The sequence below is a fragment of the Aricia agestis genome, chromosome Z (assembly GCF_905147365.1).
Source record: "Aricia agestis chromosome Z, ilAriAges1.1, whole genome shotgun sequence".
In the NCBI taxonomy this organism is placed as follows: Eukaryota; Metazoa; Arthropoda; class Insecta; order Lepidoptera; family Lycaenidae; genus Aricia; species Aricia agestis.
Genome location: NC_056428.1, coordinates 36,496,799 through 36,521,613, shown reverse-complemented (window position 1 = coordinate 36,521,613; position 24,815 = coordinate 36,496,799). Strand labels below are relative to the sequence as shown.

Below are 24,815 nucleotides of genomic sequence, written 5' to 3'. Positions count from 1 at the left end.
GTATCACAATTTGTGTCTATTTATTATATAAATTATATATTTTCCAATTGCAGCACTAGAGCGCATTATGCTGTACAATACTCAATGTTACATATTTTTACTAAAGCACCGCTTCGCAGAATCAAGTTCTCTCAAGAAGCTATTTCCATGTTCCAATTAGGCATCAACAATTTGACATTGTGCGCCGCTGAGTTTAATATTGAAGCGCCTAAAGGATGATGACTGGGGCTAGCTCACGTTCAATTTATCATGAATCTATTAATAGACGCCAACTATTAGATAACGTTTACACGAGCGACTTTCAGCGACGCGAAAAAACGTAGCAATTAAGTAGCTAGGCGTCCGTTATAGCATGTCGGATAATGTAGATCTATCATTATCATTATCATTATCATTATTATTATTTTTAGTAAAATTAATTTCATTGGAATTTATTCCATAACACTGTAACTGTAACAAATATATGAGACATTTGAGCTCAAATATGGCTCCAAGTAGGTGCAAGACTGCAAGTACTGGCATAAATTCGTAGCAACGAAGTAAACGAAAATTGTGTAACCGACCCGAGTTTGGCAACCAACTCAAATTACGAAAGTTCTACAAAATGCACCAAAAACTTATGAAAAACCCAGAAGAATTTAGAACCATATTTTCGCCTTTATAATATTAGTAGGATATTATAATCTGGATTGATTTTTAGCGCCAAAGGAGAAGAAGATGCGCGAAGTGACGTCAGCGATTCCGCAGCTGCTGAAACGGACATTATCCAGCAAGGAGTCTTGGTCGCGACGCCGGGGCTCGGCCCCCGTGAACGAGGCCCCGTCCGAGCTCCGGGGCCTCGCCGCGCTTGGGGCCCTGCGCCACAGCGTGAACGGGGGCCGACGGAAGCCCAGCGCCATAGTCACCTGCCAGCAGTGGCTGAAGTCCACTTACGGGGGCCCAGACAAGGCCAACTTGCCTCGTCGCAGCTCCTTGCCCGTTGAGGTGATGACAGGTGCTTACATTGATGTGTTTATTTTGCGACCTTAAAGTTTAAGTTGCGTCACACAAAATTCAGATTTTTCAAACCCGTCCTAGTTCGAGATTTTTTTAAATATCTTTTACATGTCACATATTATTTGGTATGATCATAAGCTGTGACGTAATATGTGGAAGGATCCTTGTGCAAATTCGCGGCCTCGTTCATAGTTATGGTTTTGGCTTTAGTTGTATTGTTAAATGATAATATTGCTTATGCTGTGCGCTATTTAGTTTGATGTTCGCTTTAAGTATACTGTAGACGTTTTTTTTTTGTTTAGTTAGACATACTAATGACGCGATTTATTGTGAAAATTCGTCATTCATATTATGTCCATACTAATATTGTAAAATTTGCAGAAGTGTGTCATGTCTGTCTTTAAATTTGAAACTAGACACTTTAAATCTCGTGTACATAAAATACTTTTTGTTCCGTAAAAATGTATGTTGTCCACGCGTTTAACGTATTTCGGTGCTATTAAGTCTGGCCAATGTTAACTGCTTAAAAGTTATGAAGTACTTAAATATTAAATAACACTTAACTTAACTTAGTCTAAACATTTAGGTTGGGTTGCACCAGAGGCGTGGTTAAAGTTAAAGTTATAGTTAAGGCTAAATTTAACTTTAACTTTAACCTTAACTTTGACCGGAGATATTGACAGATGACAGCTGGTCCGACAAGGTTATAAATGAACGTGGGCGGGGGCGCTGCTGGTAAAGGAGAACTGTCAAAAATGGCGTTTTTGTATGATGACAGCGTTATTTCCTTTTTTCGCCACGTGCATTACAACCTTGTCGAGCTCTATGGTTATGGTCAAATATGGCGTCTTGATAGCGTCCATTTTTAACTTTAACCAACGATTTGACATTTTGCATTGTAGTTATAGTTAAAGTTAGTTGGTGCAAGCCAACCTAGAAATGTAAATGTAAAATGAAAAACTTATTTCAATCAGGTGAAGCTAGATTTTTATTTCATCCACTTCGTAATGTCTAACCGTTGTACAATTTACAGGGAAATGTCGAGGCATCTGGAATAATTTATTACATCTAGATTTAGTAAACGCTAGGACCTAGGTATTGCGAGACAAAGGAAAACTGCAACACGAAACAATTTCATTTAAACGTTAATAGCCTAAAAGGCTACAAGGAACAACTTGTACATTTTTTATGACATGAATGATCCCGCTTTTCTATGGCTCAAATCTCAATTAAGGTCTAATTTAATTTTGGCACGGAAATTCCTGATTTATGTAACATAAAAGAGATTTCATTAAATATAACAAGCAAATAATACGATCATTACTGAAAGTGTAAAAGTTAAAATTTCTGTAGAATCGTCTTCTTATAATCACGTCTACGGATTTAAGGGCTGGATCGTATCTACAATACATATAATAAATTATAAAGGCAATAAGCCTTAGGGTCAATGAGCTAACGCAAACAAACTAACAAACAAGTTAGCGCAGAGTCGAAGCGAAGCGAAGCGAATTCCCAAAAGCTGGACACAGAAAATTCAACCCTAACTCCAGAGCGCAACGCGTACATTACTTCTGCGAGGCCAATCGGCGTTTCGGGGGCATCCACGCTAATGCGCGCGCCTGTTTAAATTCTCAAGTAATAAAGTGCGTTAATGCTTTGGAGTTAAGGTTGAATTTATTATGTTTATTTTTAATAATTCGCTTCGATGCGCTTCGACTCTGCGCTAGTATAAATTGACCGTTAGAATCCTTATGCACTATCGAATGTAAAACGCTGTTTGTCAAAGCGTGAGATAGACTGAGGGAATATCTGATAAGTCTGCTAGAAACATGTACAACTGTGGAATTCAATGCTATATACAGAGTGTAACAAAGTGATAATAAGTACTTTAGGGTGTGCAATGTGCATGTGTCCCATGTTATAACTAATAGAGTTTACTGTGAAAGAAGCAGCGCTGAAAAAGCATTTTTTGTGATTTGTATGGGCAGGCGTCATGAATAATTTGCCCTTACAGAAGTTACTCTTTAAGCGCTGCTACTATCACAGTGAACTCCATACAGGAGACTCAAACATACCCTAACTAAAGTATCATTGTGTTTTGTTACACCCTGTATACCTCCAACGCAGCTTCTAACATAAACCGAAAGTAGTAAAATGCTCCCATAAAACTTCGACTTATGCTATGCATGTTTGTCACAAATACTGCACATTTTTACGTCCAATATCTATAATACTCCAATGAATTAATAAGAATATGCATGGAACATCAAATTTACTTACTTAATGAAAAATAATATTACTATCTATTATTCTGAAAATAATATCTATAAAGAGTGACATAAAGTTGAAATTTTTGTTAGCGGGCCCCTAGACGATCAATTTTATTGTGCACTAGCTGTCCCGGTGAACTTCGTGTCACTTTAAAACCTTCCCTGGATTTCTACGAATATTTTAAGACCAAAATCAGCCCAATCCGTCCAATCGTTTTCGAGTTTTAGCGCGACTAACACATTTGAAAATCCATTTTTATATATATAGATTATCATTGAACAATTTATTTGACAATTATATTGAAAGGCGGGCGCGTTCAATATTAACCCTAGACGATCAATAATATTGCACAATACGTGCTATTACTCAATAAAATTGATCCTCTAGGGGTGCGCTTAGATATTTGCGATAACATTTTTACCTATCGCTAACGTACATGCAATGCCTATGATATAACCTCACCGTCACACATGACATTACCATTTAGAAACAAAAGTCTAAATATAGTGGTAAAAACAAATTCGCGACGCTTCTCTATTGTAGCTGTTGTAAAGCTTGAAAAGACACCTCATACTTGAAGTTTTAAGTACCTAATTAGCTAAAGCGGTGAACATAATATTATTTTAAGTTTAACCTATCATTAGTTTCCTTTAAGTATTATTATTAATGATATTGCACGCTGAAGTTAGGGCACGGCTATATAAAATTTTGACTAAGCGGGCCCCTAGACGAGCAATTTTATTTCGCAATAACACGTATTGCGTAATATTATTGACCGTCTATGGTTGACATTGAACATCGCGCCTTCAATCTATTTGTAATATAAACTGTTCAATAAAATTCAAGCGTGATATTGCACAATATAATTGATCGATAGGGGCCGGCTTACAAAGCAAAAAAATAGTAAAATGTCAAATAGACTGAGACAACTTACAGTACATCTATGGACCACGATGTCAATGGCTTTTGTCAATATTTCTTTTATTTTAAGACAACGGTTACACGGTCAGTCTGGCATCAGTTCAGTCCATCGGTTTGGTCAGAATGACGGGAGAATGTCGAATGATCGTCTAAACTCTAACCGGTTGATTGACGGACTGATCAATCCTAATTCATGTAACCTCTGTCAAGATTGTCGAGTGCAGCTTTTAGTGTCACAAAAATTCACTTGGCATTTCTCACTTACACCCTTTTTGTCCGCAGGCATCTCATCACGCTGAAAAGTTGAAGAATTCAGAGACCAATTGAGGGAGTTATGAGAAGAATAAATACGCTTAATGATATATTTTACCGCTTCCATATGAAGCTTGTACGTTCAAACTTGATCGCTTGGAGTTTGGATATAGCATAGATACATCGAGTACAAACTCGATGTATCGCGAGTTTTCGACTCGGCGATCTATCGTGAGTTTTCGTCTCTACGATCTATCGCGAGTTTTCGATGCGGCCACTAAGGCGCCGCTCTTTAGCTAGGTGTTGTAATATAAGACATTCTTGGGTTATTCCCTTTCGACTCGGATTCGGAAACTTATTTCGGAATTTATTGGCTGTTTCGTCGAATCCGAGTCGAATTAAATTGTGAGGGTGCATGCTTGCATTTGAAAATTTGGACTGCGAAATTAGAAAACAAAAATGTAGGATCTGCCATTTAAAAACATTGTATGTCGCATAACATCACATTGGCCACACATTATGTCACATCACATCCTAGACCTTTTTGATGTTTAATTTCGCTGTTAAAATTATCGAATTAAGTTGTCTAAGTACCCAGGGGCTGCCCAGATGACGCGATTTAACTTGACATTGCGTCCAAACCGCGCGGTTCGAACGTCGCGCGTTTCATCTGGACAGTGGACTTACGAAATGACAACTCGCAAAGTTCTTCGAAAGTTTTAGTACAAATTATTTCTATACGAGCCACGTTGAATTTAAATTTTTAAGTATTTTATATCTACTGATTTATTTTTAGTATGAATTGACTTCACTGTTTTGTATCCCAATTAAAGACGTGAGTGGATGAACCGGAATACTAACATTTTATAAAATAAGGACAGTTAATATTTTTTATACTTAATTTTAACAAACCTTGTAACTTACCAACTTTATCATATCTAGCTAATATATCTGGCTACACACTAAATCTACACTCTACAGTTTTTTTATTCAAATCATAATTCCGGCTCTAAAACCTCCATTATGCAAATAAACGTCATTTTTTAAAATGCTACTTTACCTGCTTCTTCCACTAACGGTTTCAATTATTTTCTCGCCTTTGTTTACATTAGCGCTTTTAAGGCTTGCACACTGACGCTAACCAAAAAGACCTAAAATGCGACAAAACGGGAAGCAACAAAACGCATCACTCGTTTGAGTCATTAAAGGTACCAACTTGGATCATTAAAATATGCCATTGAATTTTCAGTTTTATGTAGTGTGACCTAGGAGTTAATTTACTAACTTGCTAGTTGTCGGCTAGTCGCCAACTAGTCGTCTACGCGGTGCGAGTTGACAAAATTACTCTTATGTCCTTACAATAATATAGCTTACATTTCCCGTTTCCATGTCATGCTGGGTTGCAGTGGAGCCGATATTGTGCGTTGTACTTTTTCGCGTTTTGCTTCGTCGGTGTGCAAACAGCCTTTGACTTCGAGATGCGTCTTTTCGCGGTCGTCATATCGTACCCAATGTATGTAATTATTGTGTGTCACTTTACACTAAAATGATGCGAAGCGACGCTGCATTTTCAAAACAGCGAAGCGAAATTAAACGTTAAACACTTTATAATAAGGCATACTTTTCCTTGCTCGAGTTCCATTTCTGATTGCGTAGCTCTGTTCTGCGTAGCATAAAATTTTGAAACACTATTTTTAAAATGCAGTGCTGCTTCGCCCTTCAGTGTGAGCTGACCCTAATATGTAGTAATTAATGTCACAAGTCACAATACACAGAATACTTACAAGTAGATATCAATGTAATGGTGATCACTAAATTTCAGCATATCTTAGGAGTAACTTGAACAAAAAATACTGTAGATACTAAGTTACTTCTTATATTATATTACATCTACTTGTATGTATAGCCTGATGATTTTAAGCTAATTGTAGAAGACGAATTCGAATTTATCTTGTAAGGTTGTGCATTGACGTCCAAATGGCCGACCTGCACTCCAAAAACGTACGTAAAAATGTATATGCGTCCGTTTGGATAGAAGCCAGCAATGTTTTGATGTAAGATTCTAAATGGCCGTCAATGCACACCAACATTAAAGCGATAGTGTAAAGAAAGGCTTACAACTTGTCAGATGTCACAAAACAATGAGATATAATATAAAGGATTAGAGTCTCATAATCAGTAACTTCTAGTGTTTAAAAGTTATATAGTCATAGCGTAAGTCTAGAGTAAGTTTTAGTGCCGTTTTTGGCGACTTCTATACAGTATATTTAAGATATTCAGTATTAACTGTAATTTAGCCGACTTGTATGGTACTATGCCATTTTGTGTTTATTTCCTGAACGCGGCATCTAAATTTATCCTTATGAACTTGCAGGGTAATCTGCCTAATATTAAATCCTAATCGTCTAGTTAAATCCTGCTATTACTGTGTCAAACATTTTACTAATTTTTAGGTTAATTTACTCAAACATTTCTTCATAATTTTGACTACCTATTGGCTTTTATGTATAAAAATAGTACGTAAGTAATTCAAACATATATTGACTCCTAACAGGATATAATATTATATTAAACGCTTGTTTCGTTTTATATAATGAATTGTTTAAAATTTAGATGATCTGCAAACTAAGAATATAAGTTATAAGATTCGATACATCACATATTTTGAAATGTATTAAATGTTTTTATTTTAAGTATTGAAAAATACTTGGCGTCCGCCGCATTGGCTAAATATCGTGTTTCTTGTGCAAACAGCCATACAACAATATTGTCAGGTATTTAGTGTTGTAATAGATATTTGTATCGTAATATAATATTATGCTCCCAGCACTAGCATAATTGTGAGGAACATAATATTATACAACATTTTTGTTTTATGTAACGTAAAAATTTTGGTACCTTCTACAGTCATACCTTTCTAATAAACAATTGTAAGGATCTAAGGTTTAACTATAAAAGACATTAAAAATCTTATTCAATGTTAGATGTTGCAAATTTTCAGACGTGTAGTAGTTTAAGTGCCAATTTCTCTAACGCCTCAACGTTCGTTAGTCACAATATCGAGCCGTCTCTTTCTACGCTACGATCTACGATAGAGATGGTATAGGCAACGATTAACAGGTGTTTAAGAAAATGGTACAGAATAACTGCATGTCCGTCAATTTAAGAAAATAATAACATAATAGATAATTTTTCGAGCACCACATAAATAAAGGTGACGTTATGTGGCTCACATATTCCTCAAATTAATAGTCATGTTCGCAGGGCTTTTTCTGTTTTTTTCAACTGAGGGTTAGGCCTTTAATCGAGAGAGATATTTGAAATCATCACAATGTACCCATCGTTTTCAAATACACAAATAAACATTCACACAAAGATCTTAGAATTACAAAGTAAAATATAATTTAAAATATTTTAATAAATTATCATAAACCGGGCACAAAATTAAAGTTATGTGTTTCATCTTTAAAATTATGACAAACTCTTTGCCTCTCACCGAAACTCTGCAAGATTTATGACCTCAGTTGAATTTTCAATAGGGTACTAGCATAAAACATGTAAAATTAAAACTAATTTTGAAATAATTTGATCAAATTTATCGAATATTGTCGCAACTTATTTCAATGTAATTTCTTAGGAATATTATATTGACAATACAATCCCTCCTTTCTTAATATTATAACAACCGAAGACTTTACTGTCGTGTTCTCGTTAGAAATGTCGTGGACGCCTTCAGGCTATGAAAATATATAATCAATTGTGTCTAATATAATAATATAGTGTTAAAATATCCTTCGTATGATGTGGATTTTGTATGGGTTATGTTATGACAATCTTCGAGTGTTGCAAGTATTGCCAGTGTAATACAGTTTATTTCTCTTTATAGTACCTGCTTGTTTTAAAACAGATATTTCAGAAATTATTTTACGATGTGTTTTTGTTTATTTTTGTTTTGTTATTTAATTGAAAATACTTCATATCAGACAAAAACGTCATGGTATAATTTGACGCACAACATATTACAATTTTTATCAAATTCTAATCTAAATGGCTATTTTGTTACAAACTTATTGTTACTATATACTTTACTGTTTTATTTTAATTTTTTAAAGACCAATAACCCAAATTGGGTTGTGTTATATGACTATACAGTCAATATGTAACGAACAACACAAAGACATCCCAGTTTCAATAACTTTAAGTCAAGTTTTCCTAGAATGTGAGTATAGGCTTACGTACTTACAATTAAAAATAAATGTTTCTTTTGTATTTTTATTTTGTTTTATTCCTTTGCTCTTTTTTTTACTGTACTACGTAAGTATAAGTATTTGTATTAAGTAATCATCAGTGTTAAATGTATAGAGCAGGCAAAGTGGATATCAATATCGTTCATCTCTTTTGTCGTTGTTAGGAGAGAAAGAGACAGATGTAAATATATTTTCAAGTCTGTTCTATATCTACCTTCTGAAGTTTCAAGGTCTTCGGGCCGCCTGGTGCACAACATTATATTAACTTTCGAATTTAAACTTTATTATTAAACTTTTAACTATTTATGATATTTGGTATAAGTATATTGCCACTACGGCTTATAATGTTTAATTACATTTTGAAGACTGCGATTTATTTGATATATATAATATTCAAATTGTCCCGTGTTGTAGACGAGCCGTCTTAATTTCTGATCCGGAATTCCGATTCGGAAAATTTCCGGTCTGAATGTCAGAATTCCCGATCAGCAAACACGTGCGGCTGTTTAGGGTGTGTAACTTTTACTACTCTGTACACGATTTGTCTGTACTAGTAATGTCTTGTGGAATTTCTCGGTACAACCACTTATATATAAAATTTGTCGATCGGTGTGTACTCTGTGCCCCTGATGATTGTGAATAAAATTGTTTCCCGAATCTAGTTTTGATTACCTTGCCATACTATAGTATTAAAATAATATATACAGCTTGACTGGTAAGACATGTTCAATACTCGAGAGTACTCGGTTCTCGATTCTCATTATAATTATGTAATAAAATTAGGTTCTTAATTTTGACCAAATTTCCCTTTAAATAAATGAATCATGGACAGTTTACAACCAGGCATACTATGCTGCCGTCGCGGCGGCGTGCGCCATCAAAGAAACACCGCGCCGCTACCCTTCCCGCGCGCGGTGTCCATATTATGTTGGGTAAATAATTATTTAACTTTAAGCTACATTTACTCAGTGATCAATTGATATAATTTTTTTAATCTAATATAATAGCCAACTATCACGTCCTCGAGTTTTGTTCGTATCTCACCAGTCACCCGGTATAGCTATTAGCTAGTATATAAAGTTTAACGGCTGAACATATTATAACTGTCACTATGTCAATGTAGATGTCAATTCATCGATATGATTCTTCTTGTGTAGTAGGTTAAAGTTAAGTTTTTAATAGCTCATTAATATAAACGTATTACATCGCCTCGTCACGATGCAATGTGACTTGACCCTCACGCAGTTGTATTCTGCGTATCGAGAAACTTACATTTTAATATTAAACCAGTTCTTAGACAAATAAAATAATCAAAACTGATTGTCAACAATTTATATATTCACTACAGGTTATCTACATATTTACGCTCCTGGCTGCGTCTCTGGCTTAGCCGAAGGTGCCCCAATGGAACTGTCCTCTTCGCTTGTGGTGGCCTTTTCCATGTTCCTCAAATTGGCCTCAAACTCGACGGGGTCAATGAACTTCTTCCCGGGGAAAGGCGGTGGTCCCAGAATGTCTTGTACCTCTTTGAAGTTTAGCGTCTCTTTCTTTATTAATTCTTCGGCAAGCTGTGAAAAAGAATAAGATGTGCATTGTGCAATCTACTCAAATGTTAGAGTCGAATGAGTTGACCAAACAAAAAACATGTAATTTTTTTCCTTTTCTGACAAAAGATTATAAAAACAAAGACTCACAAGTTTAAGTTTATCCTGGTTTTTCCTCAGCACATCCTCAGTTTTGTAGTACGCCTCAGCGATCAACTTCTTAGCCTCCATGTCAATGAGGTTTTTGAGCGCGTTACTGAAAGGGCTTCGGCCGCGTTCGTTCAAGTCCGGGAACGATATGAGACCGACGGTACGAGACATGCCGTATATCCGGACCTGGAATGTAAAAAATATAGAAAAAAAAAGTTTTATTTCTGAATAAATTTGAATCAAATATTCTCAGAACGTCACAACTACTGGCGCCTACCACTGGTTCGGGAACTACTCCAGCGAGAAGAACCGGCGTAAGAAACTCGCACGGGGCCCACTTTTTACCAAAAAAAATAAATAAATGGTGTAATTTAAAGTAGATACGAACTTAAAATTTGGGGATAAGGATTGCGCCAAGAAATTAATTTCCTTGGTACAAATAATTTTGTAAAGGAAACAAAACATATTATGGGAGCCCGTAGACGAATTAAATTTTCATTAATAAGGGTTCCGTTTTTGCCATTTGGCTACGGAACCCTAAAAAGGACTCCGGCTAAGGGTCAATTCAGACCGCAACGCGACGTGTACATTCATTTCTAAATTTGTACTGCATTGACAGACATCAATTGCGTGAGACGTCATGCAAGTCTGTCAATTCAATATGTACCTATTTAGCATGCATCTACACGTCGAGTTGCGGTCTGAATTGACCCTCAGTAATATCAATAAAGCTGTAGGCTGTTGGTTTTGTTTGAGCCCGTCGTGTCTCCGTTGCAGCGTATTTCGTGCCTGAACATGATTTCATCTTGGTTACTATACAGAGAGACTATAATTTATATCCGTGTACATTAATGTTTAATTTGTACATAACATAAATGTTTTTATATTAAAATGAAGTTTAAACTTTTTCCGTAACAACAATAACCTAAACTGAATTTTGTAGTACACAATACACATCTAGGTACGAAATAACTAACCTGTGCGTACGCGATTTTGGTGACTTTCTGTAGATCATTCTGAGCGCCGCTCGTGATCGAATTGAATGTTATCGCCTCCGCCGCGCGACCGCCCAGTGCCATACACATGCGATCGAACAGCTGAAAAAACACAATAATATCTTAGTGGGATGAGATAAATTTTCAATCTTCTAATGGAGGCACTTCACTTGGCTATTTGTATTTGCGTATTTTATGTATTCGCCAAACCATCACCATGTGTAGACGGTATGTTTGACAAATATTGGCCTTATTTGTCTATTTGACAAATATGACCAATACCAAATACACGTATCCGTACTACGTACGTACGTACACCTTTGTCGGTTTTTGACGCACATCAAAGGAGTCTAATAGGCAAGTAAGGAAAATCAAGTAACAGTTTGGTATTTGACGTCCATGTGTGGACGGTCGTATTTGCCTATATTTGCTGGTCGTATTCGTCAATAATGTTGTCAAATACAACAAATAGCCAATGGCAAATACAAATAGCCATGTGAAGTGTCTCCATAAGCTATTGCATAGCTTTTATCGCGGGCTTTGAGCGCGGCGACCGAATCGGGAAATTCCGTAACGAAAAATACCTAACTGTCCCCTCTCCGAGCGGTGCGGCGTTGGCAGACTTCGGCACGGTGTTTGTGTGAATTCGTATGCGAATTATAATTGCTTAAGTTGATAAAAAATACTATGCAATAGCTTTACCGCGGCAGTCCCCGAGTGCCACACGTATAATTTTTTAGTAATAAATGGCCTCGGGCGAGTTACTTACGCCGGTTCTTCCCACTGAGTTAGATCCTGAAATTGACTGATGCCTATTCTAAATGAAAAAATAGTTTCAGTTTAAAAATAGACAGCATGATGTAATCTACTTTTTACTTTTTCAGACAACTACAACTTTAATATAGCTGGACCGGAATGGTTAGGGAAGTCGTTAATATTGTATATTGGACTCGATTTGTTATGCGCCTTTTAACAAAATTGCTTTATAGTCATGTTAAACAGACGATGAATCACTTTCGTTAAATGGTATGTATCTAGTATCTACTGTTCTCAGAATATCAATCAAAGATTAATTAGTTCTAATTTTTTTTTTATGAAATAAGTAACAAACGGGTCACCTGATGGAAAGCAACTTCCGTCGCCCATGGACACTCGCAGCATCAGAAGAGCTGCAGGTGCGTTGCCGGCCTTTTAAGAGGAAATAGGGGAGGGTAGGGAAGGGAAGGGAATACGGGAGGGTAGGGAAGGGAATAGGGTAGGGGATCGGGCCTCCGGTAAACTCACTCACTCGGCGAAACACAGCGCAAGCGCTGTTTCACGCCGGTTTTCTAATAGAAATCGTACCTCCTCCTTCGAATACAGTTTCTGATCCGAGGTAGTATACTGAGCGAATCCCAGCGCATTATTGGTACGTGGCACTATAGTCACTTTGAGCAGAGCGTCTGTGTGTTCCAGCAGCCAGCCGACTAACGCGTGCCCCGACTCGTGATACGCGACTATCTTCTTCTCGGCAGGTGACATTGCGTGACTACGTTTTTCTGTCCCACCTGAACAAACGAAAAATAGAGTAACGAGATAACAACCTGGATCCCTACGGATGGATGGCTACGGGAGTGATTTGTGCGGTTTGTCGTTCAGATTATAGAGGTGTTCGGATTAGCCGCAGTTCGGAGTATCGAGGCCCTACTGTAGTTCTAAATTATCAAAACCTTAAATTTTTTATTGGTCTGGTAATAAAGGCATAATAGCTTTATTTACTCATTAAAAAAAATATAGGAGTTCAACATGGGTCAGCTAAATGAACGGCGTACCATAAAGCTATGGGATCCGTTTTTACTGAATAAAAACATGAGTCAACTAAAATACATAGTTAGTGAAGACCGGCATGACAAAAAGCTAAGGAAGCATTCGTGCTTACTGAAAAAAAATATGAAAGTCGTGGTCTATTTCGCTATAAATCAGCCCCTAAACCTACAATAACATTGAACAATATTTTTGGAACTAAGTTCCTTATGGCGCGTTCGGCATTGCTAAAGGAGGGTAGACAGAACGATAATATATTTTGACCTCGACACTTTTATTAGTACCTGCATAGTAGGGGCAAAGGGCGTTAAAAGTATTCCTGGGCTAGTCAAAAGATGGCGCTTTTTTCATAATTTGAGTGTATAAAGAAATATCTTCGTTCCATTCGGGTGTCCCTTGACACCTCTCAAGTTTTTTCGGCAATGTTCAATGTTATATTATATTCAATATTCTTCAAATTGTCTACAATACTGCACAATAATTCGTAATATTGGGCAATAAAATTGATCGTCTATGGGCCGCCTTAAACAAGCTCTCAAGTGACGTTTCAAGACATGTGCATTCCTTCAATTTTTACTTAGCGACAACAAAGTTAAACGCATCCTATAGGTCGATGGATAGGGTAAATATAATGAAAACGAAAAATCTTTTATTTCTAAATCGGTTAAAAATTAACACTTTTAGAACATCTAAGTATATAATTCTTACCAACAACCCTCTCCACAGCATATTCCAAGTTGGCCGCTTTGACCAGATTCTGCTTATGTCGTGCAGCATGGAGCGCGGCTTCGTTACACACGTTAGCGATGTCCGCACCACTGAAACCCGGCGTTAGATACGCCAGGCTGGAATAGAAAATTGATTTATGCATATTATTCTAGATTCCTAAAGTGTGTAGTCGTTTCAATTACATTACAGTGCTCCCAAAGTGATAATTAATGCGCATAGAAATTTTCGTCACTGTTCGGCAACGATCGTTTTTCCCGAGCGTCGGAAGACGATGCCACAAAACCTTTTATTGCGCATGTCCAAATCATGTCATGCCATGACAACGGCAACTGTTTACGACTTGACCGTAACCATAAAGTTAATATACCTAGCGGAATAGAGAAACAAAGGCCTGAGCAAGAGAGATGTCACTATCAGTAACACTGCGTGGTAAAAAGAGAGGTGTGATACATGACAGCAGCCCTCTTTTTTGACGTCTAGTCGGCACGTGCCGGACGTTGACAATTTATTCATGTTCAATCATGTTTGTGTAAGTGAATACGTACACATATTTTTCACAAAGATGAAAACCAATTTCGGTTTCCTTTGACAGCTCGAGATTGTTGCTCTATTCCGCTAGGTATATTAACTTTATGATTAGAACTGACTTGTTTTCATTAAAATCTGTTACCATACCGTTTTACATAATGTTTAGGTAGGTCTTCTAAAACGATATTCTTTAAGTGTCGCTCGAATATCTCCTCTCTCTCTTGCAGTGTCGGCAGGTCTATGAGAATGTGTCGGTCGAATCTACCCGGCCGGAGCAGAGCCTGTAACGAATTTATAAATATGTACTAGCTGTTGCCCGCGACTTCGTCCGCATTAGTATAGTAGACTGTAGATCACGTCCCAAGTATTGTTTATTGTACAAAAATATTCAATGTATAGAATTGACTTTCATACGATTTTATTATATATATTTTATTATAATAAATATAGAGTTCCGCGCAGCTTCGCTTGCGTAATTTAGGAATTTCACGCGACCGTACATTTTTCCGCAAAAAAATAGCCTTTGTCTCTTAACGTGGTCTATTCTTCATGTTTGCCAAATAACATAAAAATTGCTCCAGTAGTTCTTAAGAATCTTAAGATAATAAGCAATTTCATATAATTTCCCCCGTTTTTTTCACATTTTACTCTATTTCTTCGCTCCTATTAATCTTAGAATAATAAAATATAGCTTATGGCCTTCCTCGATAAATAGGCAATCTAAAACTGAAAGAATTTTTCAAATCGGACCAGTAGTTCCTGAGATTAGCGCGTTCAAATAAGGCCTTTCAAATAATTTCCCCCGTTTTTTCCACACTTTCCTCTATTTCTTCGCTCTTATTAGTCTTAGCGTAATAAAATATAGCCTATAACCTTCCTCAACAAATAGGCTATGTAACACTGAAAGATTTTTTAAATCGTACCAGTAGTTCCTGAGATTAGCGCGTTCAAATAAGCCCTTTCATACAATTTCCCCCATTTTTTCCACATTTTCCTCTATTTCTTCACTCCTATTAGTCTTAGCACGATAAAATATAGCCTATAGCCTTCCTAGATCAATGGGCTATCTAACACTGAAAGAATTTTTCAAATCAGACCAGTAGTTCCTGAGAGTAGCGCGTTCAAATAAGCCCTTTCAAATAATTTCCCTCCGTTTTTTCCACATTTTCCTCTATTTCTTCGCTTCTATTAGTCTTAGCGTGATAAAATATAGCCTATAGCCTTCCTCGATAAATGGATAAATGGATCCTTCTCAGGAACTACTGGTCCGATTTGAAAAATTCTTTCAGTGTTAGATAGCCCATTTATCGAGGAAGGCTATAGGATATATTTTATCACGCTCAGACTAATAGAACCGAAGAAATAGAGGAAAATGTGGGAAAAACGGGGGGAAATTATTAGAAAGGGCTTATTTGAACGCGCTAATCTCAGGAACTACAGGTCCAATTTGAAAAATTCTTTCAGTGTTAGATAGCCTATTTATCGAGAAAGGCCTTAAGCTATATTTTATTATTCTACGACTAATAGGCGCGAAGAAATAGAGGAAAATGTGAAAAAAACGGGGGAAATTATATGAAATTGCTTATTATCTTAAGATTCTTAAGAACTACTGGAGTAATTTTAATGTTATTTGGCAAACATGAAGAATAGACCACGTTAAGGGACATAGGCTATTTTTTTGCGGAAAAATGTCCGTACATTTTTCCGCAAAAAAATAGCCTATGTCCCTCGTCGTGTCGCGTGAAATTCCTAGAGTTCCTTGTATCAAAATCTTATTCCGGTTCAGCGGTTTAAGATTTTGATACAAAAATGGAAAAATTATTAAAAATTTTAGGGGTCGCCATAGATACAACTGAAACAAAAAAAAAATTTTTCATCTAACGCATAGGTTAGATGAAAAAATTTTTTTAGTGTGGGGTATCTATGGATAGGTCTTCAAAAATCATATTGAGGTTTCTAATATCATTTTTTTCTAACCTGAATAGTTTGTGAGAGACACTCTTCCAAAGTGGTAAAATGTGTGTCCCCCCCCCCCTCTAACTTCTAAAGTATCTCATGATAAGTCTCAAAAAAATATATGATGTACATTCCTACAAAAACTACCAACGAAAATTGGTTCGAACGAGATCTAGCCAGTAGTTTTTTTTATACGCCATAAATGGTAAACCTGAATTTAACTTTCATTAAATCAACTGAAATATGAAAATAAATCAAAATCCTCTTAATTTCATAAAAATAAACCTTATTGCTGCTGCGGAACCCTTCATGGGCGAGTCCAACTCGCACTTGGCCGGTTTTATTTTTGATATAAATTTATGTAAAAAGAGAAGAGAGCGCAAGAACATTTTACATTAAAAGAATTAATGAAATATTCTTTATTAATTTATTCATTAGGAATATCTCATTCAAACATTATACAGTTGTAGCCAATTATTATTATTATAATGTCGCGCCAGTAGCGTCATGGTTCGGTAGCGTTATGCCTAATGGAGTATAACGACTGACGTCCTGTTCAGTGGGACAAGTACAAACATTCGATAGAGGATAATTGTATTTTTATAATGTTAACTGAACTGATTTGGGTGTTTGTTATCAAGATAATTCGGTGTTTCCGAATTCTGGTATTGAATACTTTGTGTCCCGACAAAATATACAGATTCCAAAATATTAACGAATTTCCGCAAACCGAAGAACATTTTGTAATATTTTATTCCTGTTAATCTTTAAACGAGCAATTATTGTATATATAATATATACTTGCTGTTGCCCGCGACTTCGTCCGCATGGACTTCAGTTTATAGCGAGCGGTGTCAACAAAATTGCTGTCAAATGCTTTTTAAAACCCTGGTACCCCTTAAATCAAAATACCCAAAACAGCTGTGCAGTGTGCACATAATATTATTATTTTTTTAATTAAACTTTTTTATACCAAATTTTAAAGCTTATTTAGCTATACACTACTTAGGTGCATTACACAACTTTAGCTTTACCCATAAGCTATTTAGTATTTATTATTGGTAGGCTGTTGTTTCTGATATCTATGTTGGTAGGTGAGTTCGTGTATAGCAATCGCAAGAATCGAAAAATTTAACTCAACATGGTAACCTCTTATAGAAATACGCGAGCAAGCGATAGCGCGATCTAGGCTGTTACCGCGTCCTAAGGCACACTGCTCTTAGATGAGTGAGCTCACTCATTTCGAGGGTGACACATTTTCGCGTTGAAGATTGTATGGAATGCCTTTTCTAACGTTCTAATTCTATGGTATCGCGTAGTTTATAGGGATATTCTATAATATTAGATTTGTGGGTGAAAGAACATACGTAACATTTTGACACAATATTTAAATATAATTTGTTGATGAGACAATAGCGGTAAAAATTATCAAAATCTTTTTGAATTTGTTTGGCATCATATTCTATATTTGACCTAACTGCCCCATCCTCGTACCTTATCCAGCACATCAGCTCTATTCGTGGAGGCTAGCACCACCACACCCTCCCTAGTCTTCATGCCGTCCATCTCCACCAACAACTGATTGAGGGTCTGCTCCGACTCCCCTCCCCCCGGGCCGAAAGACCGCCCATCACTCCGCGCGCGCCCGACAGCGTCCATCTCGTCGATATAGATGATGCAGGGTGCCCGGGAACCGGCCTCTTTGAAGAGATCGCTGAAAGAGTTTATTAATACAAATTAAATATTTGTGAGTACTATCGATCGAGTTGATACATAGGCATCATATCCGACCGATCACAGCTAACAATAAGCCGACAACATGACGTAGGTCCGTCCGTCAACTGCCTATGAATCAACTTCTCTGATAGTACTTACAGTGAGTAGATAGCATGGCCGTATATAAGGGGGGTGTCATGGGGGTCCGGACTCCCCCCCATTACTATCCATGTTACTTGTCCAATTTCGACAATAATATATGTACCTTGCTGATTAAAATCGGTCGGTACATGTATAAAAAAATATTTTTGATTTCTTTAACACCGTGTTGCCTATTTGCTGCTGCGGAACCCTTCATGGGCGATTCTAACTCGCACTTGGCCGCTTTTTAGCCGACTTCCAAAAAACGAGGAAGTTATATATTCGGCTGTGGTGTATTTTTTTTTTTGTATGTTCGACCACTACTCCGCCGTTTGTGAACCGATTTTCAACATTTTTGTTTTGTTATATTAGGTTTTACTCCAATTTGGTCCCATTTTCACAAAAGTGGTGATCTGATGATGGGATCCATAAGTAATCGAGGGAACTCCTCAAAATTTAATAATGGAAAGATATGGTAATTTTGGTTTTATGAGAAGCATCCTAAGCATATGCTACCAAAACGCAAGATTTTGCACCAAGGTATACTATGGTTCCGAAGATACTAAGAGAACTCCGGATTCCTTATAGATACAAGTTTGGGGGTTTAGGCGTTGTTTTAAAAACTGAAAGCATATGCTACTATGCAAATTACATTCATCATCATCATCACTACCATGTCAGGGTCACCAATGTCACAACTCACATGTCAGTCAGTCATCACGTTATGTCCTTATTTATTTGGTATATTTCAAAGCGATTTTAATATAAAAGAATATACTAAATGTTGTTTCATAATGTTGTTTCAAAATACATAATATTTCAAGTACCACAAAATTGAACATAAGTAACAAATTCAACCTTTACTCCAGAGCGTAAGGCACACATTTGGGTTGGACTGAAGGAAACGGGGCACTATGGAAAAAAGATTTAGAAAATACCACCCTATATAATAATATATAACCACCCTTTTTGAATATACCAATAGATAGGGGGCGCCAAGGGGAGCAAAAAAGCTCCGATAAACTTTTCTCAAAAATCAACCCCTGTCGAATGACCCCCCTAAAGGGGGGTCTCGGGGGGCGCAGCACCCCGCCAAAACAAAAACAAACACAATCTAGAAAGTCCAAAAGTAGGTTAGGTTAGGATGGAACTTAGACTACAATACCCAGATATTCCTATATCTATCCCCGCGTAGCGGGGCTCCGTCGACTTTCTTTTGTACTAGTTTGTCAAATAAATTGGGGTAGGTTTGTAAACATTTACCAAGGTGAAGATAATATTAAGGGGTTGAAGTATTTTCTTACGCGATGGTTAGGTAACTAAAAAGAGTGAAATTATTATTTTTAAAAATTAAAACCGACTTCCAAGGTAAAAACAATAATAACATCCTTATAATATGAACTAAAAAGTATTAAATAATTTTTCCTATCTAATAGTGCCTTTCTCCGAATTCGGCTAAACCTCAACTATTTCTGTACTCAATCTTCATAATTTAGAAGTCGGTGCCAGTTCCTAAAGTTTCAAATATTCTGTCAGAGAACTAAAGATTCAGCTATCTGGTACCGACTTCAAAATGATGAAGATTGAGTACAGAAATAGCTGTTGAGGTTTAGCCGAATTCGGAAAAAGGCACTATTAGATAGGAAAAATTATTTAATACTTTTTAGTTCATATTATAAGGATGTTATTATTGTTTTTACCTTGGAAGTCGGTTTTAATTTTTTGTTATAAATAATTTACGTTAGGAACCCCCTCCTTATAAAGCTATATACGCCCGTGGTAGATAGAGCGTTTTTTCATACCAAAAGCATAAGAGTGTTTGTAATTTCTTTTTTGCTCACTGACGTCGCTTAGTGCAAGACTATTTGCTGTTGCCTATTTGCAACTGGTCAACATGTGGCATGCATGAATGCATGATTGATTGTCACATAGTTTAAAACTGCTCGACTTGGGGGCGACACAGTTACCACATTATAGAACAGTATCCCACTTTTCTCTTTAGAGACAAAAAATTATTTCTAAAACCCTATATTACTACTAACAATACATTCAAACTTAAACCTTGTAATAAAGAAGAATTTTAAATAAATTGAGAAGAATTTACACTCACCGCACTCTAGCAGCGCCCAATCCTCCAATCATTTCAATGAATTCTGAACCATTCATGGAGAGGAATGGTACATTAGCCTCAGTAGCAACAGCTTTGGCCAGGAGCGTTTTACCACAGCCGGGTGGGCCTAACAGCAGTGCACCTTTGGGCACCTTAAATAAGAAATTATTGAAATTAAAGCACTTAGGAAGATACATAAAATATCTTTAGAATTTGGATACTTTTCATGATACACGGCTTACAATAATGTAGCTAATGTCGTACATCAGAAAGATAAAACTTGCTTGCTATAAATATTTTGCTTTTACTGAGGAAAAAACCACATTACCTATATACAACTTAAAATTTTTAATGAACCAAAATACAGACATTTAAAAATATTTACAGTGGAACCTATGTTCCAACCTAGTTGACTTCCAAAATACAGGAGGGTCTATATTTTCTTTAAATACCTTAGCTCCCAAACTCTTGTAATGTTCAGGTCTCTTCAAATAGTCGACAAACTCCATAACTTCTATTTTGGCTTCTTTCAGTCCGGCCACATCTTCAAATTTCACACCCTTACCTTGTCCGCTCATTGAGTCAATTAAAGTGAACTTAGCACGACCGAGTTGACTCTGTAAAGATTTAATTTAAGTATATTTGTTTTATAAAGAGTAAAGGTTGGTTTATTGGTAACTTTAAAAAGGCAATGCTTAAAAAAAACTTCAAATTTCACACACAGTCCCTTTTTTGATGAAAGCATTCACTAAGAAAGGATTTTGGAATTTACCTTTAGGTTTAAAATAAGGGATCTAACTTTATAGGCGAATTTAAGACAGCTAGTAATAGTAATAGTCAAATCTAATATGCTTACAAAGCCTCCTAGATTGATGTTCATCTTCATTGACTTAGTTGAGTACAGGAACGACAGAATGAAAGCTGCTATCAGTAATGTTGTGATCACTTTACCAGCAACACTTCCATTCCTGTCATAGATGACACGGACACCTGAAAACGTTTAAAAGTGTGGATTTTTGATGTATAAAGAAATTTATGTTTATTATAGAATTTCGATTTCATAGGTTTTTTAATGTGCTACATAGTCATGTAGCACATGGAACTTATGGAATGAAACATAGCAAGGGTAAGCCAGGCTCAAGTATTATTATTGTGAATTTGTAGTGGTACAAGTGCAATACACTTATATTAATATAATAATATCAGTATGGACGCTTCACGCCACGTCAGTCTGGTTCCATGCTAAGCACCTTATGTTACAGGTAGAGACAACGGAAATATATCTAAATACTTTTATACTATATTACATACATTAAAAAAAATATTAAGTATATCATACACATAATATTTATTACACATCCGGGACCTGGGAACATATTAGGGCGATATTCGAACCCACTCAACCATTGAGCCACAAATGGTTGTCATAATAAAAAGTATTTTATAAAATATCTAACCTTCTTTCACACCCAAACTCTTTTCAGTTTCTCGCAGTTTCTCTTCAAAACGATGTATATCACCCACATTCATGTGATAAACGCGATGATTCGTCTAAAACATTTTGTCAATTATAATGAAAATATAAACAACATCTTTATTGATTAAAAACGGTAACTGTCTTGGTTCCTAATTCGATTTTTTTAAAGAAGTTTTATTTTTTTCTATTTTATCAAGTATAAATAATCAAGAAAAATAGATATTTGTGCTCTACCTAATGCTTCGCACGTTTCTGGCTTAAAATAAACTATGAAATATAATAAATAACATAAAAGACATATTATTTTGAGAAACAATAATTATGTATTATCAAAATCATGGATTTGTACTTGTCTGTGGGTGGGATGCGTTTTTTATAGTTTCTTACCCGTTTTCCTTTAATCACCGCACCATCATATAAAATAATCGTAACAACTTCTAAATCTGGACGTACTATTAGCTCTTCTACCTCTCCTTTCGACAGCATATTATATACAAATTCGTTCCAGGACACATACCGTACAAGCTGAAAAAAATTTCATCAACTCGTTACATTAGAGACCAGATTAAAATATTACATCATTATAGACCAATTGGTCCAATTGTAATTACATGTCATGTAATTAATTTTTCATTTTAAAGAGCTCGTTTCGTTGTTCAAATTCGCAAGAAAAATGCAGAAAATTAAAAATATATGCTATTATTTTTGCTTTCTCAGAATGAAAGCTACTATTAAACAAACAACATCATTAAAATTATTTATAATTTAAAAACATTTGTAAAGGTATACGTGGGAGAGCCATGGGCGATGGAAGTTGCTTTCCATCAGGTGACCCGTTTGCTCGTTTGCCCCCTTATTTCATTAAAAAAAAAAAACAATGCAACTTTTATTGCAGTTTGCAATACAGTGTAAGTAAACTTGACTTAGAAAATATTTGAAATTGGCATTTTTATTTTGGAAACACTTGGACATAACTAAGGACATACATTTTACAAAATGACTTGCTTAAAATAAATAAAAATAAGTAAAAAAATATATTGATATACATTCTTTAATCATAAATCTCTTTGCTTAGCTTCTAGTAACAAGAGGTACACAATAATTCACATGTATTTAATATGTCGCTTCAGCAATCTGTTTACTAAAATCTTAAAAACACAAATGCAACATAATATTAAAATTTTTAGCAATAGACAAATAAAGGAAGGGAAGGAGAAGTTTATAATATAATCATTATGCAAATTGCACATTAGCTTAGCTGGGCCAGACTACACTATTTACTTTTCTGTATCATAAAAAATTATGATAAAATATTCTCAGCTCTTAAATTGATAATTTTAATTTTGTCATTACAGGTTCATCGCATAAAATAAATAATTACTCATTTATATACCAAAATTATAATAGGTGTACAGTTATGAAAAAAACAAGCAAGCAAATTACTGTAAGTGCCAAGTGTGTTCATAAAAATACAAACAATAATAGTTACAATTTACCTACCTCATTCTGTGTATTGTCACCAGGAACTAACATTGAACTTAAAGTGACTAAGATGAATGTGGTGAGCATCCAAAATGCCGCTTTCACAAACAGCGATGGTATATTAGCATCTTCATTTTTCTTTTTATCTTTATCCTGAAATTAAAAAATGATAATCCCTCGATCGTGTATTCCTGGAAATCTATTGTTTTCGCGGACGAATTCAACCGCTTGGGAGTTGAAGCATTAAGTAACTTAATAGTTACTGTGATATATATACAATAGAACTGTAATAGGTTATGTGCATATTGTAGTAAACATAGATCTTCTGAACATGAGCAAATTTTATGCAGCACTAGAAAGATTTTTTACATATTCACATTTTTGTTCATACCTAACACATACAAGTTCATAAGTTCATACATTTGTAACTACTTTGCTAGTGAGGCTGAATGCGAGGGCATTCAAACTAGATGCCAAACAAACGAGGGTTTGTTTGGCATCAATCACTTTGCCCTACAGCAAATATAAAAAATTGAATTGAAGAATACATACCTTGTTTTGGTCGTCATCCTTATTATTGTTTGCAGAACTTGTGTGAAAGGATTTTGTAAATTCCTTGTTAATGATTGAAGGAAATGATGGCAAATTAGACCTTTTCAATAAGTCTGCAGCTGCTTTGTACTCTGCATGAAATTGTTTTAATTGCTGAAACATATTATCATAATTATTTTTATAACCCTATTACAAAAACATCTAGATACAATGTGTGCCAACAGTGTTTGGTCTTTGTGTGATAAGTACATATGAAAAGTCGATCGACAAGGATAAGACATCGTACAGCTTATTCATTGTGTAATTTTTTTTAATAGTAAATACAAAACATTGTGCAATAACCAAAAAACTAAATGCGATGTAATCAAATAATTTTACAAACTTACTGGATGTCGAGCTCGACTTGTCACGTTGTGTAACGCAGAGAATGATCGGCATAATTTGAAGAAAGCATTATTACAACGTTCACTGAATAATTGACCATTTCTGGATACAGTCAACAAATCAGAGCGATATTTTGGGTTTATTTTACTAGCTGATAGACTAGGCAGACGTTTTATTGATAACATATTGGTTGTGTTTGATATTAAATCTATAAAATGTACTCGTAAAAGCTTAATAACATCATAGTAAATTACAAATTATGATTATCCAGAGAACTTTTGATTTTAGATAAATATTTCACAAAAATGATTTTCCGAATCTCCAGTCTCCACTATTTTGAAAGGATTTTGACAATGACAATATATATTTTTTTAACCAAATTTGACAAATGACAATCAACTACAGACTATAAACTGCAACAGATAGAAGAAATCCGCAACAGATAATAATATTTATTTTATTCTTTTATATGGCAGCACCTGGCACTTCTTAAAAATATCTGCAATGAAATTTGAAAATTTAAAAAATATTAAAATTTGAACTCTTATGCCGCGGCCGCAC

General features: G+C 35.6%; 2 protein-coding genes across 4 annotated transcripts in view; one reads left to right on the top strand and one right to left on the bottom strand.

Moving 5' to 3' along the window:
* Window positions 1–4,902, top strand: part of LOC121738937 (cGMP-specific 3',5'-cyclic phosphodiesterase-like) — a 222,251-nt gene extending 217,349 nt beyond the window's left edge. For 2 of the 3 annotated variants that reach the window (XM_042131222.1, XM_042131220.1), the window contains exons 10-11: window positions 701–984; window positions 4,471–4,902. In XM_042131222.1, the coding sequence (XP_041987156.1) occupies window positions 701–984; window positions 4,471–4,515 (329 nt within the window). In that variant the 3' untranslated portion in view covers window positions 4,516–4,902. Of the gene's footprint in view, window positions 1–700; window positions 995–4,470 lie in introns of all 3 variants that reach the window. The other variant, XM_042131221.1, reaches the window with a different exon arrangement.
* A 5,102-nt stretch (window positions 4,903–10,004) lies between these two features.
* LOC121738938 (paraplegin) lies at window positions 10,005–24,564 on the bottom strand. The gene is made up of 15 exons (XM_042131223.1): window positions 24,257–24,564; window positions 23,871–24,023; window positions 23,337–23,471; window positions 22,224–22,361; window positions 21,817–21,910; window positions 21,216–21,349; window positions 20,812–20,976; window positions 20,360–20,511; window positions 17,887–18,106; window positions 14,584–14,717; window positions 13,888–14,024; window positions 12,721–12,923; window positions 11,359–11,478; window positions 10,382–10,567; window positions 10,005–10,255 (listed from the first exon to the last, which is right to left on the bottom strand). The coding sequence occupies exons 1-15, from the start codon at window positions 24,437–24,439 to the stop codon at window positions 10,049–10,051; spliced, it is 2,361 nt and encodes a 786-aa protein (XP_041987157.1). The 5' UTR covers window positions 24,440–24,564; the 3' UTR covers window positions 10,005–10,048.
* Window positions 24,565–24,815: the final 251 nt, after the last annotated feature.